The 12,788-nt window shown below is 48.9% G+C and overlaps 1 protein-coding gene across 10 annotated transcripts in view; it reads left to right on the forward strand.

Moving 5' to 3' along the window:
- The window catches only part of ANKRD7 (ankyrin repeat domain 7), a 195,886-nt gene that overhangs the window by 153,682 nt on the left and 29,416 nt on the right, over positions 1–12,788 (forward strand). For all 10 annotated transcript variants that reach the window (XM_050935977.1, XM_050935978.1, XM_050935979.1 and 7 more), the window contains one exon: positions 9,356–9,602. In XM_050935977.1, coding sequence (XP_050791934.1) covers positions 9,356–9,602 — 247 coding nt within the window. The remainder of the gene's footprint in view (positions 1–9,355; positions 9,603–12,788) is intronic.

Consider the following 12,788-nt stretch of genomic DNA (forward strand, 5'->3'; position numbering starts at 1 on the left):
TAGTCTGTTTAGGACCAAATTGAGATCCCAGGATGGGGCGGGGCGACGTACAGGGGGTTAGAGGCGCTCTAGGCCCTTAATGAACCGAGAGACCAAGGGGTGGGAGAACACGGAGTGACCACCCTCGCCTGGCCGGAAAGTGGATATAGCCACTAAGTGCACTTTCAGAGAGGATGTCACCAGGCCCTGTTGCTTACAGTACCAGAGGTAGTCTAGGACCATGGGAATCGAGGCCTCCGAAGGAGTAACGCCCTGAGTTGCACACCAGCAAGAGAAGCGTTTCCACTTCGCCAAATACATAGAGTGGGTGGAAGGCTTCCTGCTGCTGAGGAGAATATGCTGAACTGGAGCGGAACAGCGCAACTCCGCTGTATTTAGCCATGCAGGAGCCACGCCGTGAGGTGGAGGGCTCGCAGGTCTGGGTGACGAAGCCTGCCGTGGTCTTGCGTGATCAGGTCTGGGAGGAGAGGGAGAGGAACTGAGGTGTCCATGGACTGATCTAGCAGGGTGGTGTACCAGTGCTGTCTGGGCCAAGCAGGCGCGATCAGGATCAGATGCGCTTTGTCTCTGCGGAGCTTTAACAGGACCTTGTGCACCAGAGGAAACAGAGGGAAGGCATACAGCAGGTGGTGCCTCCACGGTAGGAGGAATGCGTCTGTAATCGACCCCGGAGAGAGACCCTGAAAGGAGCAGAACTCCTGGCACTTCCTGTTCGAGCGGGAGGCGAACAGGTCTATGAGGGGAAATCCCCACCTCCGGAAGATCGAATGGATGACATCTGGTCTTATTGACCATTCGTGACATAGGAAGGACCAGCTGAGCCGATCTGCCAGAGCGTTCCGGACCCCCGGAAGAAAGGACGCCGCCAGGTCTATCGAATGGGCTATACAGAAGTCCCAGAGTCGAATGGCCTCTTGACACAGGGGAGATGAGCAGGTCCCCCCCGTTTGTTGATGTAGTACATGGCCGTTGTGTTGTCCGTGAATACCGAAACACAATGGCCGTGAAGATGTTGCTGGAACACCTGGCACGCAAGGCGGACTGCTCTCAACTCCCGGATGTTTATGTGGAGTGTCAGCTCCTGGGATGACCAAAGGCCCTGGGTACGCAGGTGACCTAGATGGGCCCCCCAACTGAGGGATGACGCATCCATCGTTAAGGTCATCGACGGCGGCTGTGGATGAAACGGCATCCCTGCACATACCAGGGATGGAGTTAGCCACCAATCGAGGGAGCGGAGGGGGCTGGGGGGAACTGTCACCAGAACATCTATAGGGTCCCTGCCCGGGCGGAAGACCAAATGGAGCCACGTTTGAAAGGGTCGCATGCGGAGTCTGGCATACTTGATCACATAAGTACATGCGGCCATATGCCCCAGGAGGCTGAGGCAAGTGCGAGCTGAGGTGATTGAGGAGGCCTGTAAACCTCGTATGATCGATACAATCGCTTGGAAGCGGGGCTGAGGCAAGTAGGCCCTGGCTTGAGTGGAGTCCAGCATTGCCCCTATGAAGTCCAGCCTTTGTGTGGGGACCAGGGTGGATTTCTCGGTGTTGAGGAGTAGGCCCAACCGGGAGAATAGGTCCGTGATTATGCCGACATACTGCCGGACCTGAGTTTGAGAGGTCCCCTTGATGAGCCAGTCGTCCAGATACGGGAACACATGTATCTGTTGCCGGCGGAGGTGGGCTGCGACGACAGCCATGCACTTGATGAACACCCTCGGGGCCGTGGAGAGGCCGAAGGGGAAGACTGTGAATTGGAAGTGCTGGTGGTTGGCCATAAAGCGAAGGTACTTCCTGTGTGGTGGAAAGATGGCAATGTGGAAGTACGCATCCTTCATGTCGAGGGCGGCATACCAGTCACCAGGATCCAGGGACAGGATAATCGTTCCCAGGGAGACCATGCGGAACTTTAACTTGAGCATCCATTTGTTGAGTCCGCACAGGTCTAGGATAGGTATGAGGCCTCCCTTGGACTTGGAAATCAGAAAAGAGCGGGAGTAAAACCCCTTCCCCCTCTCGTCTAAAGGTACCTCCTCTATAGCTCCCGCAGCGAGGAGAGACTGGATCTCTTGTAGGAGGACTTGCTCGTGAGAGGGGTCCCTGAAGAGGGACCAGGATGGGGGGATGGGAGGGCGGGGACGAAGCAAATTGGAGGTGGTATCCTTGCTTCACCGTGCGTAGAACCCAAAGATCCGAAGTCAATTGGGACCACGCCGGGAGGAAGTAGGAGGGACGGTTGGAGAAGGGAGGGAAAGGATCCTGTCTTGAGACTGGTACGCCGTCCCCGGGCGCACCTTCAAAAGTTGGACTTAGGGCCTGGTGGTGCCTTAGAGGGCCCGTGGTTTTGGCCCCCCTGGGGACCGGACTGGCGTCTGCAGCCACCCCACCCACGCCTTCTGCTGAGGTCCTGCCTCTGCCGAGGCATAAAGTACGGGTGGTGTGTTTGGGGTCTGAAGGGTCTACGCTGGGTTACGGGGGTATGCATTCCCAGCGAGCGCATGATGACCCTATTATCCTTCAGGCTCTGCAGCCTGGGATCAGTCTTCTCCGAGAACAAACCCTTGCCATCAAAGGGTAGGTCCTGGATGGTGTACTGCAGCTCAGGAGGCAGGTTAGAGACCTGGAGCCAGGAGATACACCTCATGGTGATGCCCGAGGCCAAAGTTCTGGCCACTGAGTCGGCCGTGTCTAGGGGGGCCTGGAGAGAGGTCCTGGCCACTTTCTTTCCTTCATCCAGGAATGCATTAAATTCCTGGCATGAGTCCGGGGGTAGCAGCTCGGTGAACCTACCCACTTCTGTCCATGTGTTATAATTGTAACGGCTCAGTAGATCCTATTGGTTGGCCACTCGGAGCTGTAGGGCCCCCGCTGAGTACACCTTACGACCCAGGAGATCCATCCGCCTGGCCTCTTCGGACTTTGGGGCAGGCGCCTGCTAGCCATGTCATTCCCTTTCGTTGACTGACTGGACAACTAAGGAGGAGGGAGGAGGATGAACGTACAAGTACTCATACCCCGGAGAGGGTACCATGTACTTTCTGTCAACTCCCTCCGGTGTCGGCAGTGGCCTGGATAGTTTTAATGAATGGCAGTGTGACCCAGGTGGAAGCATCAGCGGTGAGGATGCTCACTACGGGGTCTTCGACTTCCGGGACAACCTTCACTGGGAGGTTGATATTGAGGGCCACCCTGCGAAGGAGGTCCTGATGGGCCCTGAGGTCTATCGGCGGGGGACCTGATGATGAGGTCCCTGCCACAGCCTCATCCGGTGAGAAGGAGAAGGATACCCTGGGAATGAGAGGGTCCTGGACGGCCTCCTGCTCCTGGGATGGTTCCTGCTCCAGCTGCCCCGGGGAGTCCGGAGGATGTGTCGCGTGCTCCTCCGACTCAGCCACGGGGGGGCGGGAAATGGTGGCCTCTGGTGCCCGATGTTCTGAGGCAGCAGAGCGGGTCTGGACTAGGGGAGCACCCTGGGCTTGGTGGTATGCCCAGGATGTCCAGAAGGACCACTGCTGAGGTCCTATGTCCTGCGGCCGAGAGTCCTGGAAAACTCTCGTAGGTACCTCCGTATCCCGGTCCCGGTCATAATAACTGTCCACCTGGGAGGATACGGACATGTGTCTGGACGGCCATGGTGGAGCAGAAAAGCTTGGAGCCGAAGTCCCGACGGATTTCGCACCCCTCGATCGTGGGGACCGGTGCCGGTACACAGGGCAGTACCGAGAGCGAGACCGGGACCTGCAACCGGACCGGTGCTGGGAGGTCGACCGGGATCTCGAGTCTCTACGCCTTGACCTGCTCCGGGAGATACGGTGCCTGGGGCGGTGCCGGGAACTGGAGCGGTACCACGAGTAGCGGGTTGGGGAGCGAGAGTCCGACCGGTGCCGAGAGTCCGACCGGTGCCATGGCGAGGGACGGTGCCGGGACTGAGAGTGACGTCGAGAGTGGGAGCGACGTCTCAACCCAGAGCGCCTGTGGCATCGTGATTTTGAGCAGTGCCGGTCCGCTATGTTGACAGACGGCTGTCTGGTCAGGGTCGGCTTGCCCATGGACTGTAATACCCGCACCAGCGGTGCCGGGGGTAGGGGCGGTGCCGCCTCGGTGATGGCGATCAAGTCTCTCGCCACGGAGAAAGTCTCCAGGGTAGACAGCAAAGTGAGCTCTACCACAGCAGATGCCGGGGAGCTGTCAGGTGCCGGACTCAACGGCCCTCGTGTGGCTGGAGTCGACGGTACCGGTTTTGGCCGCGCCGCGGCAGGTATTGGTGCCGGGCGGTCAGACCTCGGCGCAGTCTCTGGCTGCAACGCAGGTGTTGCCGTCTGACCTTTCGCCGTCTTCGACCTCGAGGAGAGGGAGCAGCGCGGAGTCGATTTCGGTGCTGGTGGTGGCCGGTGCTGGGAGTCCTTAGGTGTACCGGCAACGCCCGGTGCCGTAGGGGTGCCTCTGCTTACCGACTGGCTCGTGCTCGGTGCCGAGGGCGACGGTGTCAGGGCCACTTCCATGAGGAACTGCTTTAACCTGATGTTCCACTCCTTTTTAGTTCTCGGCTTAAAAGCCTTGCAAATTGGGCACTTAGCCGATAAGTGCGATTCCCCTAGGCACTTCAAACAGGAGTCGTGAGGATCTCCTGTTGGCATCGGCCTATGACAGGCCGAGCACTGCTTGAAACCCAGTGAGCCAGGCATGAGCTCCGGCACTGGGTGTGGGGAAGGGGCTACCCCCTGAACCCTGCAACACTTACTAACTAACAACTATACTATGAACTATAACTAAATCTAACGAACTGTATATATACAATAACAGTTAACTACACTATGGATATAACAACTAGAAGAGACTACGAGTAGCTAGGGAAGGTGGAGGTCAGCTAAGCCGCACTCCACTGTTCCAACGACCGACACGGGCGGTAAGAAGGAACTGAAGGTTGGCCGGGTCGGCTGGGGGATATATCCGGCGCCATAGCGGCGCCACTCCAGGGGGCGCCCAGCTGACCCGCCGAGTGTTGCTAGGGTAAAAGTTTCTCCAACGAACGTGCACGCGGCGCGCACACACCTAACTGGAATGCATATGAGCAATCACTCGAAGAAGAAGCTCTAATTCCCCTCTGAAGAGATCCATCTCAAAAAGCCTTGCTCTTCAACCAGGTCAGCAGCCTCAGAGACTTCATCCTCAAGGTTTGATACCATAAAGGTGAAGGGCTCCTCCAGTACGAGTCAGGAAAATCCAGCAGCTTGAAGAGTAGACCTGGCTCTGAGAAGGCTCCAGTACCATCTAGTGGAGATGATCAGAGAAAACAGAAGACTATAGGTACCATCAGACTTAATTCCTTTCCTGGTACCTATGTCAAGCTTTTCAATATCATGTAATACTAAGTCTCCGCCTGCATCAGCACTGCCTGTGAATCACTCAAAACCATCATCACCATTCTGCAGGGACAAGCTTTCCAGTCTGCTGGCGCTGCAACAACATTCAGTGACGCAGCTCCACTCAGTGCTGCAAGACATTAGGTATCCAAAGAACTTATCAGTGACTGCTGAACCAAAGTCCCTATTGCTGGCAAGTACCGAGCATCTTTAGGTACCAAGAACCTCCCAATCTCTGAACCTTTATATATCCCCAGTACAGTCACTTCCCATTTTGGTCTGAGCTCCCTCATTAGAGGAGGAAGAGAATGATGATGGAGACTTCTCTTCAGTATCCTCAATCTCTGTTTAGGGTTCTCCTACATACCCATATATAAACCTCCTTTCTCAAAGAGACAAGATGTCCTGGGACCTCATAACTCCTGATGGGGGCAACCCTGGATACCACTCACCTTCCCCTTATGGTCCTCAATGACTATATTGGGATTCCTGGGCAGCTTATTGGCATCAGTTCTCAAGAGCGCTGATCGGTTCCAAGAGTGTTGTCAAAGGTTCTGTCAGTGGTGGCTGCCTACCTATGTCGTCAGGTGATCACAGTATTCCCATGCCTTGACGATTGGTTTCTCAAGGTTTGGTCATACCAAGAAATGTTGTCTGCCAAACAGAACACTTTTTGTTCTTGGACTTGGGTCTTCAATTGAAAGTGGGACAATCCACACTGACTCCTGTTCAGAACATACAATTTATAGGTGTATCCCTATATTCCTTGGTATCCAGAGCCTTCCTTCAATTGGAGAGATTCACAACACTATCAAACCTTGTCAGAAATATTCAAAGGAAACCCTAGACTTCTGTCAGAAACCGTCTTCAACTTCTAGGTCACATGCACTTTTGTGACAGAACATGCAAGACTGTGCTTTGCTGTTTCCAGTGGTGGCTCACACCAGTTTACTTACCAGACACAGCCTAGACAAACAGGTGTCAGTTCCTCAACAGGTCAGATGCTCCCTAGACTGGTGGAATGTTCATCACAATGTAGGGATACAGATCCCCTTCCTCCAACTGACACCAGTGGTAACCATAACCCCAGATGCATCTCTGTTAGGATGGAGAAGGGCGCACCTCAGTGCACTAATGTTACAGTGCAGATGGTCACCCTAAGAATCTACCCCCCATCAACCTGTTGGAGCTCAGAGTGGTCAGAAATGCCTCCCTTCATTTTCTGCCTCTCATCAGACCCAGGTCTGTCAAAGTTATGATAGGCAATGTGGCCTGTATGTTATATATCAATCGTCAAGAAGGAGCGAGATCCCCTTCCCTCTGCGCTGAAGCAATAAGGTTATGGAACTGCTGTATAAAACATTGCATAGAATTTCAGTAATGAATGTCACAGCTGACACTCTCAGCAAGTGTTTTGCCCAAGACTACAAATGGGGGTTGGATTCCCAGGTTTTTGTTAGCATATTTCAGACTCCAGGATTTCCAGAAGTGGATCTCTTTGCCACAACTATGAACAAAAAATGCTATATATTCTATTCAAGGAGGGGCTTAGTTCACAGTTTATTGGGGGACACCTTTCTCCTCACTTGGACAAAGAAACTGTTTTATGTGTTTCCCCAACGCGCCTCATTCTCAAAGTGGTGAACAAAATCAGACAGGATAAGAGCAGAGTTATCCTAATAGCCCCAACACGATCAAGCCAGGCCTGATTTCCAACCTGTTTTGCCAAGCCCTTTGTTCAGTGATAAATTTTCTAATCACTCCTCTCCCAGGGTGCCAGTCAACTGCTGCATTGTAATCTGAGCATTCTCCACCTGAAGGTATGGCTCCTTGATGGTTTGTGGGATTAGAGTTGGTCTGCGTTGCAGAAGTACGATAGATAAAATAGGAAAGATTCTACCAGAAATACCTTCAAAAAGTGGAGAAGATTTAGTCACTGGTGTGAATTCCAGAATCCTGTCCGCAAATCTGCCTTGTTTCCTCTTGTTCTGATATACCTGCTACAACTAAAGCAAATGGGACTACCATTTAGTTCTCTCAAGCTTCAGTTGGCTGCCTTAACAGCTTTCCATACCATTACTGGGGGGTTCTCACTGTTTGTTCGCCCTACAGCCATAAAGTTCATGAAAAGTCTGGGTAATCCCTTTCCATCGGTGAAAATCCCCACCCCAGTTTGGGACCTTAATTTGTCTCTTAAAAGTCTCATGAAATCTCCTTTTGAACCGAGGGTGACATGCTTCTTACTGAATTTGTCCATGAAAACAGCCTTCTTAGTGGCTATTACCTCAGCCCGCAGAGTCAGAGAGATGGGGCCTTCATGGTAGACCCTCCTTTCACAGTATTCTGCAAGGACAAAGTTACCTTATGACCACACACCAGGTGTGACTTCCTAAACTATCTTCTGAGTTTCATGTGAGTCAGGTCATTTACCTGCCAGTGTTCTTTCCCAAACCACATAATTCCAATCTAGAGACTGCCTTCCATACTGAAGATGTCAAGAGGGTGTTATCCCTCTACCTAGACAGGATTAAATCGTTTTATAAATCTCCTAGATTGCACATTTTGCTTGTAGACAGATCTAAAGGTTCTCAACAGAGTCACAATCTATATCTATAGCTTTACCTAAAAATTTCCCAGTATCTGAGATCTGCAGAGCTGCTGCATGGTCTTTGGTACATACCTTCTCCCAGCACTATGCCTTAGTCAGTGCCTCTAGAGCTGATGTAGCAATTGGCAATGCAGTTCTTTCCTCTGTGCTTGACTCAATTCTGAAGCTTCCTTCTCCTTATGGGGATACTGCTTGGGATTTACCTGAAGTGGAGCACCCACAGGGACATTACTTGAAGAAGAAAGAGAAGTTACTCACCCTGTGCATTAGCTGTAGTTCTTCCAAGTGTGTCCCTCTTTGAGTGCTCCACTACCCGTCCTCCTTCCCCTTTGCTTCAGTTTCCTTCTGAGATGGAGCAGTGAAGAAGGAACTGAGGGAAGTTTGCCCATGCAGCCTAATATAGCCTCGCTGCAAGGCATGAGGATATCAGCAGCGAACGCATGGGCCAAATGCACAGTGCTCATGAAAATCTCAGATTAAAGATGCGTGGGGTGTAAGCACATCTGAACTGGAGCACCCACAGGAGAACACATCTCAAAGAACTGCAGTTACTGCCCAGGATGAGTAATCTCTTTTTTTCTTACCGTATCAGCCTCAATCCATAGAAGAAAGGCCTAATCTGGTGGTGCGTTTAGGATCAGTTCAGCTCCCATTATAACAGTACTTCTCAGGATTGGAACTACACTGAGAGGAAGGACAGTCCAATTATTAGGGTACTAGCCTAGGATTTGGGAGACCTGGGTTCCCAGCTCTGCCAAAGATTTCCTCTGTAATCTTGATCAAGTTGCTTACTCTCTCTGGGCCTCAGTTCCCCCTTATGTAATATGGAGATAATATTACTTTCCTTTCTCACAGGGTGTTGTGAGATAATATAAATACATTAAAGATTATGGTAATTGGGACTTATAACTATCTAAGATAAATTATTTTAGATAAATTGTCTTGAGGTCAAATTTTGAGAAGTGCTGAGCATCTCTAACTCCCCTTCATTCCCAAGAGGCATTCAGAATCTTTCAGGATTTGTTTCTTAGAAAATTCCAGAGGGAATTGACAAAAACAGCAAGGATCTAGTGCCACGTTAAAGACTAACATTGATTTGGGCATAAACTTTCGTGGGACTCCATGCATCTGAAGAAGTGGTTTTTTACCCACTAAATCTTATGCCCAAATAAATGTTAGTCTTTAAGGTGCCACCAGACTCCTCATTGTTTTTGTGGATACAGACTAACATGGCTACCCTTCTGATAGAGGGAATTGAGCAGTTCTTCATTTCTAATATTCTTAATCATTTACAGTTATAGAAATAATAAAAATAGCTTGAAATTTGGATAACGTTTAGTTGTAAAAGTGTGAGTAAAAAACTATATCTATATTTTTCACAGAGCTAATGAAAAGATAGCAGAGGCCAATGCTAAACTCCTTCAGGAGCGCCACAGGAGCAAATCTTTAATTGCTAACAGCATTGTAAATGGAAGTCTTTCTGCAAGTCCAGTCCTGGATACAACTCAGCTTGGCAATCTTGGCAATAATTTAACACTACATAGAAGTCTTGGTCTTGGAGGAAGTTTCATAAACCCAACTGGAAATGCATTATCTTCAAAAAACAGAGTGGAAGCTTATCTGGCTAAGGTGAGCAATTATAGATATCATTCTAAATTATTTTATATAATTTAGGTTAAAACCATAATCTGACTTAGTTTTATTAATGAGCATTTATTTTAAATGCAAAATATATATCCCAATGCTTGTAACCTAATAGTGTAAAAACCACAATCATTTATCATGAAAATAAATAAATATATAATTTTAGAGGGAAAAGAGAGACTATAGTACTTGCATACAGTGGGCCATATGGGCCTGTTTGCAAATAAGCATGCACACAAGATAGAGTATCTGGCAATTAACATCTAACAAGAAGAAGAAAATAATCTTAAGAATATTTGTCCTAGGTTGCAGGAAACTCCTAACACAGGTACATATTATGTATTTACATAGAAAGATCATTTGTATTATGAAAAGGTGCAGATAAAAAGCTCATGATGTTGTCAGACTTGCTAGCTTTAATTAAAAAGAGATGTACAAAAATTTTGAAGAACAAGTATTAGTTAACGGTATTTTTGCTTTCCTCTGTTACCTTCCTAATGTTTATGCCATATACATGCTTCATAGGAATCCACTCTTTGGAAACTGACTTGGCACATGTATATTGGGACTCGTTAAAAAAGAATGCTGTACAATGGGGTTGTCTGTATTTAGTATACATCCCATGGTGAGGAATTTATGCTATGCACAGTAAATATTTACTTTTTAATAACTCCTTATCTTAGTCTCTTTGGGCTGTCTCAGGTTGAAGAGTAGTATAATATGGCAAGATAAATGATACCATATATGTACTGTATTATTGCCTGATTTCCTCTTCCACTGGAATATGAATAGTAAATAATAATTAAAAGGTAAACGCAAATTCTACTTTGAGTGTGTATGCATTCCATACATGCAAGATTGGATTGTTTTTCAATAGTAGTGTCTATTGGGGCCGTGCCTGCAGCCTGGGAGCCCTTGCAACCACCATAGCTGAGGATAAAAGTGGCAGGGCAGCCTCAACCACCTCTCAATTCCTTCTTACTGCTTGTGGCTACAAAATTGAACCCCATGGTGTCCACTTCTCTTCATCTACAGAGAGTATTTGGAGCTATTGTTGTCTTGATATTTAGTTGGTAGCTTACATAAGCTTAGTTAATGCTATTGGGGAAAAAAACATATTTACCTAATATCAGATTTCTTGCAAACACCCCCACCTCCCCAGCCTCTCTGTGTAAGAGCTAGACACTTCTCCCCTCACCCCACATACACAGGCTCAGAATGGCTGAAGACAAGTCTCCAGGATTCAAGATTTGCTCGTCCTGTGAGACAGCAGTGTCCATCAGTGATGGACATTCAGGATGCCTCTTAGGTGTAAGAGAAGGAGACGTAGCTGAGGGATACTTGGTACACAAATATCTCTGAGTACCCTGAAGCTGCATCACCTGGAGACGTCTAGGCATGCATCTTCAGATCCTAGCAAGTGACCTGAGAGACCTACTTCATCCAGTCAGTCACACACACTCCAGCAAGTATTGATGTCATCCAAAGCTCACAGAACACTCAGAATACCCATTCCTCTGGCATTGACCTAGGAGAGTGACCATAAGGAGCTCTGCTCCTTGCACCAAGGAACGTACAAATCTTCCTACTCAGTCAGAAGACTCAAGTCCTCATCTGAGGCTCTGACACTCTATTCCCTTCAGGCAGAGCCTCACCCAAGTACATCAAAGCCAGTCACTTCACACAGTAAGCACTTTGTCGCTTCTGATACCACTCAGGCTGCAGATACCTCTCTGGCACCGGATAGGTCCATACCAATGGCAGCAGCACCAAGAAAACTGGTGATGCATACATCCGTACCATAACGATGGCGCCAGCAGCTTCTACGGCATTGACAAATGCATTGGTACCAACACAGGCCTCTTTTTGAAATTGATGCATTTCTCAGAGCTGGCTGAGTTAGCTGTGGGACCAGTTTTGGAATCTCTGATATTGGACAGGCCAAGAGAGGTGATAAACCAAACAGGGTCCTCTGGTGATCTCTCAGTACCATCCACATATCAGGCCAGTGTGCTCCATGGATGGAAGAGGCTGAAAAGTTGAGTTCCTCTAAGGAATACAGCAGACCTTCCTCATCTGAATGTGACCCATACCTCCTTTAGATAACCCAGTGGAACACAGACATACAATCGAGGAAGAAACCCCCTGAGAGGCCCCCACAAGTATTCTGAATTGATAAGGGAACTTCTAAGTTGGTACTCTCCCATCCCATGTGTCATCCTCCCTCTCAACACTCCTACCAACACTGGCTTTATTGGTCTCCATGTAGTATCAACCCTTATGTCAGGAAACCAGCTTCCTCAGTGGTCCTCAGACCAAGACCACCCTTGCCTGCACAGCAGATTGAGCCAGTCCTAGTACCCACTCTCAGACATCATCAGTTGTTGAAAGGAGAGCAAGACCTCAGTGGACATGGTCTCTCCTCTGACCACTCACAACCTCTAGCTATGTGCTCCTCACCAGCTGATGAAATGACCAACCCTCCTCCTACATCCTCTTCAGTGTGGTTAAAAGATTTTCAGGAACTGTTGAGACTAGCAGAAACATTAGATATCCTATTAGAGATAATCCAAGAAAAGCAACATAAGCTATTACCCCTTTTCCACCCATCATCTTTAGGCCAAATGACTTTACCTATTAATTTAGGGCTTTTGGAACTAACACAGGTCATCTGGGACACTCCTGCATCCATTCCCCCCACAACTTCCAAGTGCATAAACTGGAGATACCAGGTGCCAGCTAATGGGCACAAATACTTTTTAGAATCCCACCCTCAGTACCGTGATTGTCCAGGCTGTTCATGAGAAATCTAAACAGTCCAAATCCATTCCAGAAAGAGACCAGGAAATTAGATCTTTTCAGGCAAAAAAATATACTTCTCAGCAAATCATCAACTAGGAGTTGCCAGTTATCAAGCACTTCTTTCTAAGTATGATGCCCTGTTACAGGATAGGCTCTCCACCTTAACATAGAAGCTCCCCCGTGAATACCAGGAAGGTTAAGGTCAACCATGACAGATGGACAGCTCACTGCTAGAACATTGCTGTAAGCAGTGCTTGATGCATCAGATATGGCAGCTAGAACCACAGCTATGGCTGTGTCAATGAGAAGGTCATCCTGGCTATAGACAGCTGGTATCCCTCATGAAGTCTAAGTGACCATACAGGATCT

The sequence above is a fragment of the Gopherus flavomarginatus genome, chromosome 1 (genome assembly GCF_025201925.1).
Source record: "Gopherus flavomarginatus isolate rGopFla2 chromosome 1, rGopFla2.mat.asm, whole genome shotgun sequence".
Lineage (NCBI taxonomy): Eukaryota > Metazoa > Chordata > Testudines > Testudinidae > Gopherus > Gopherus flavomarginatus.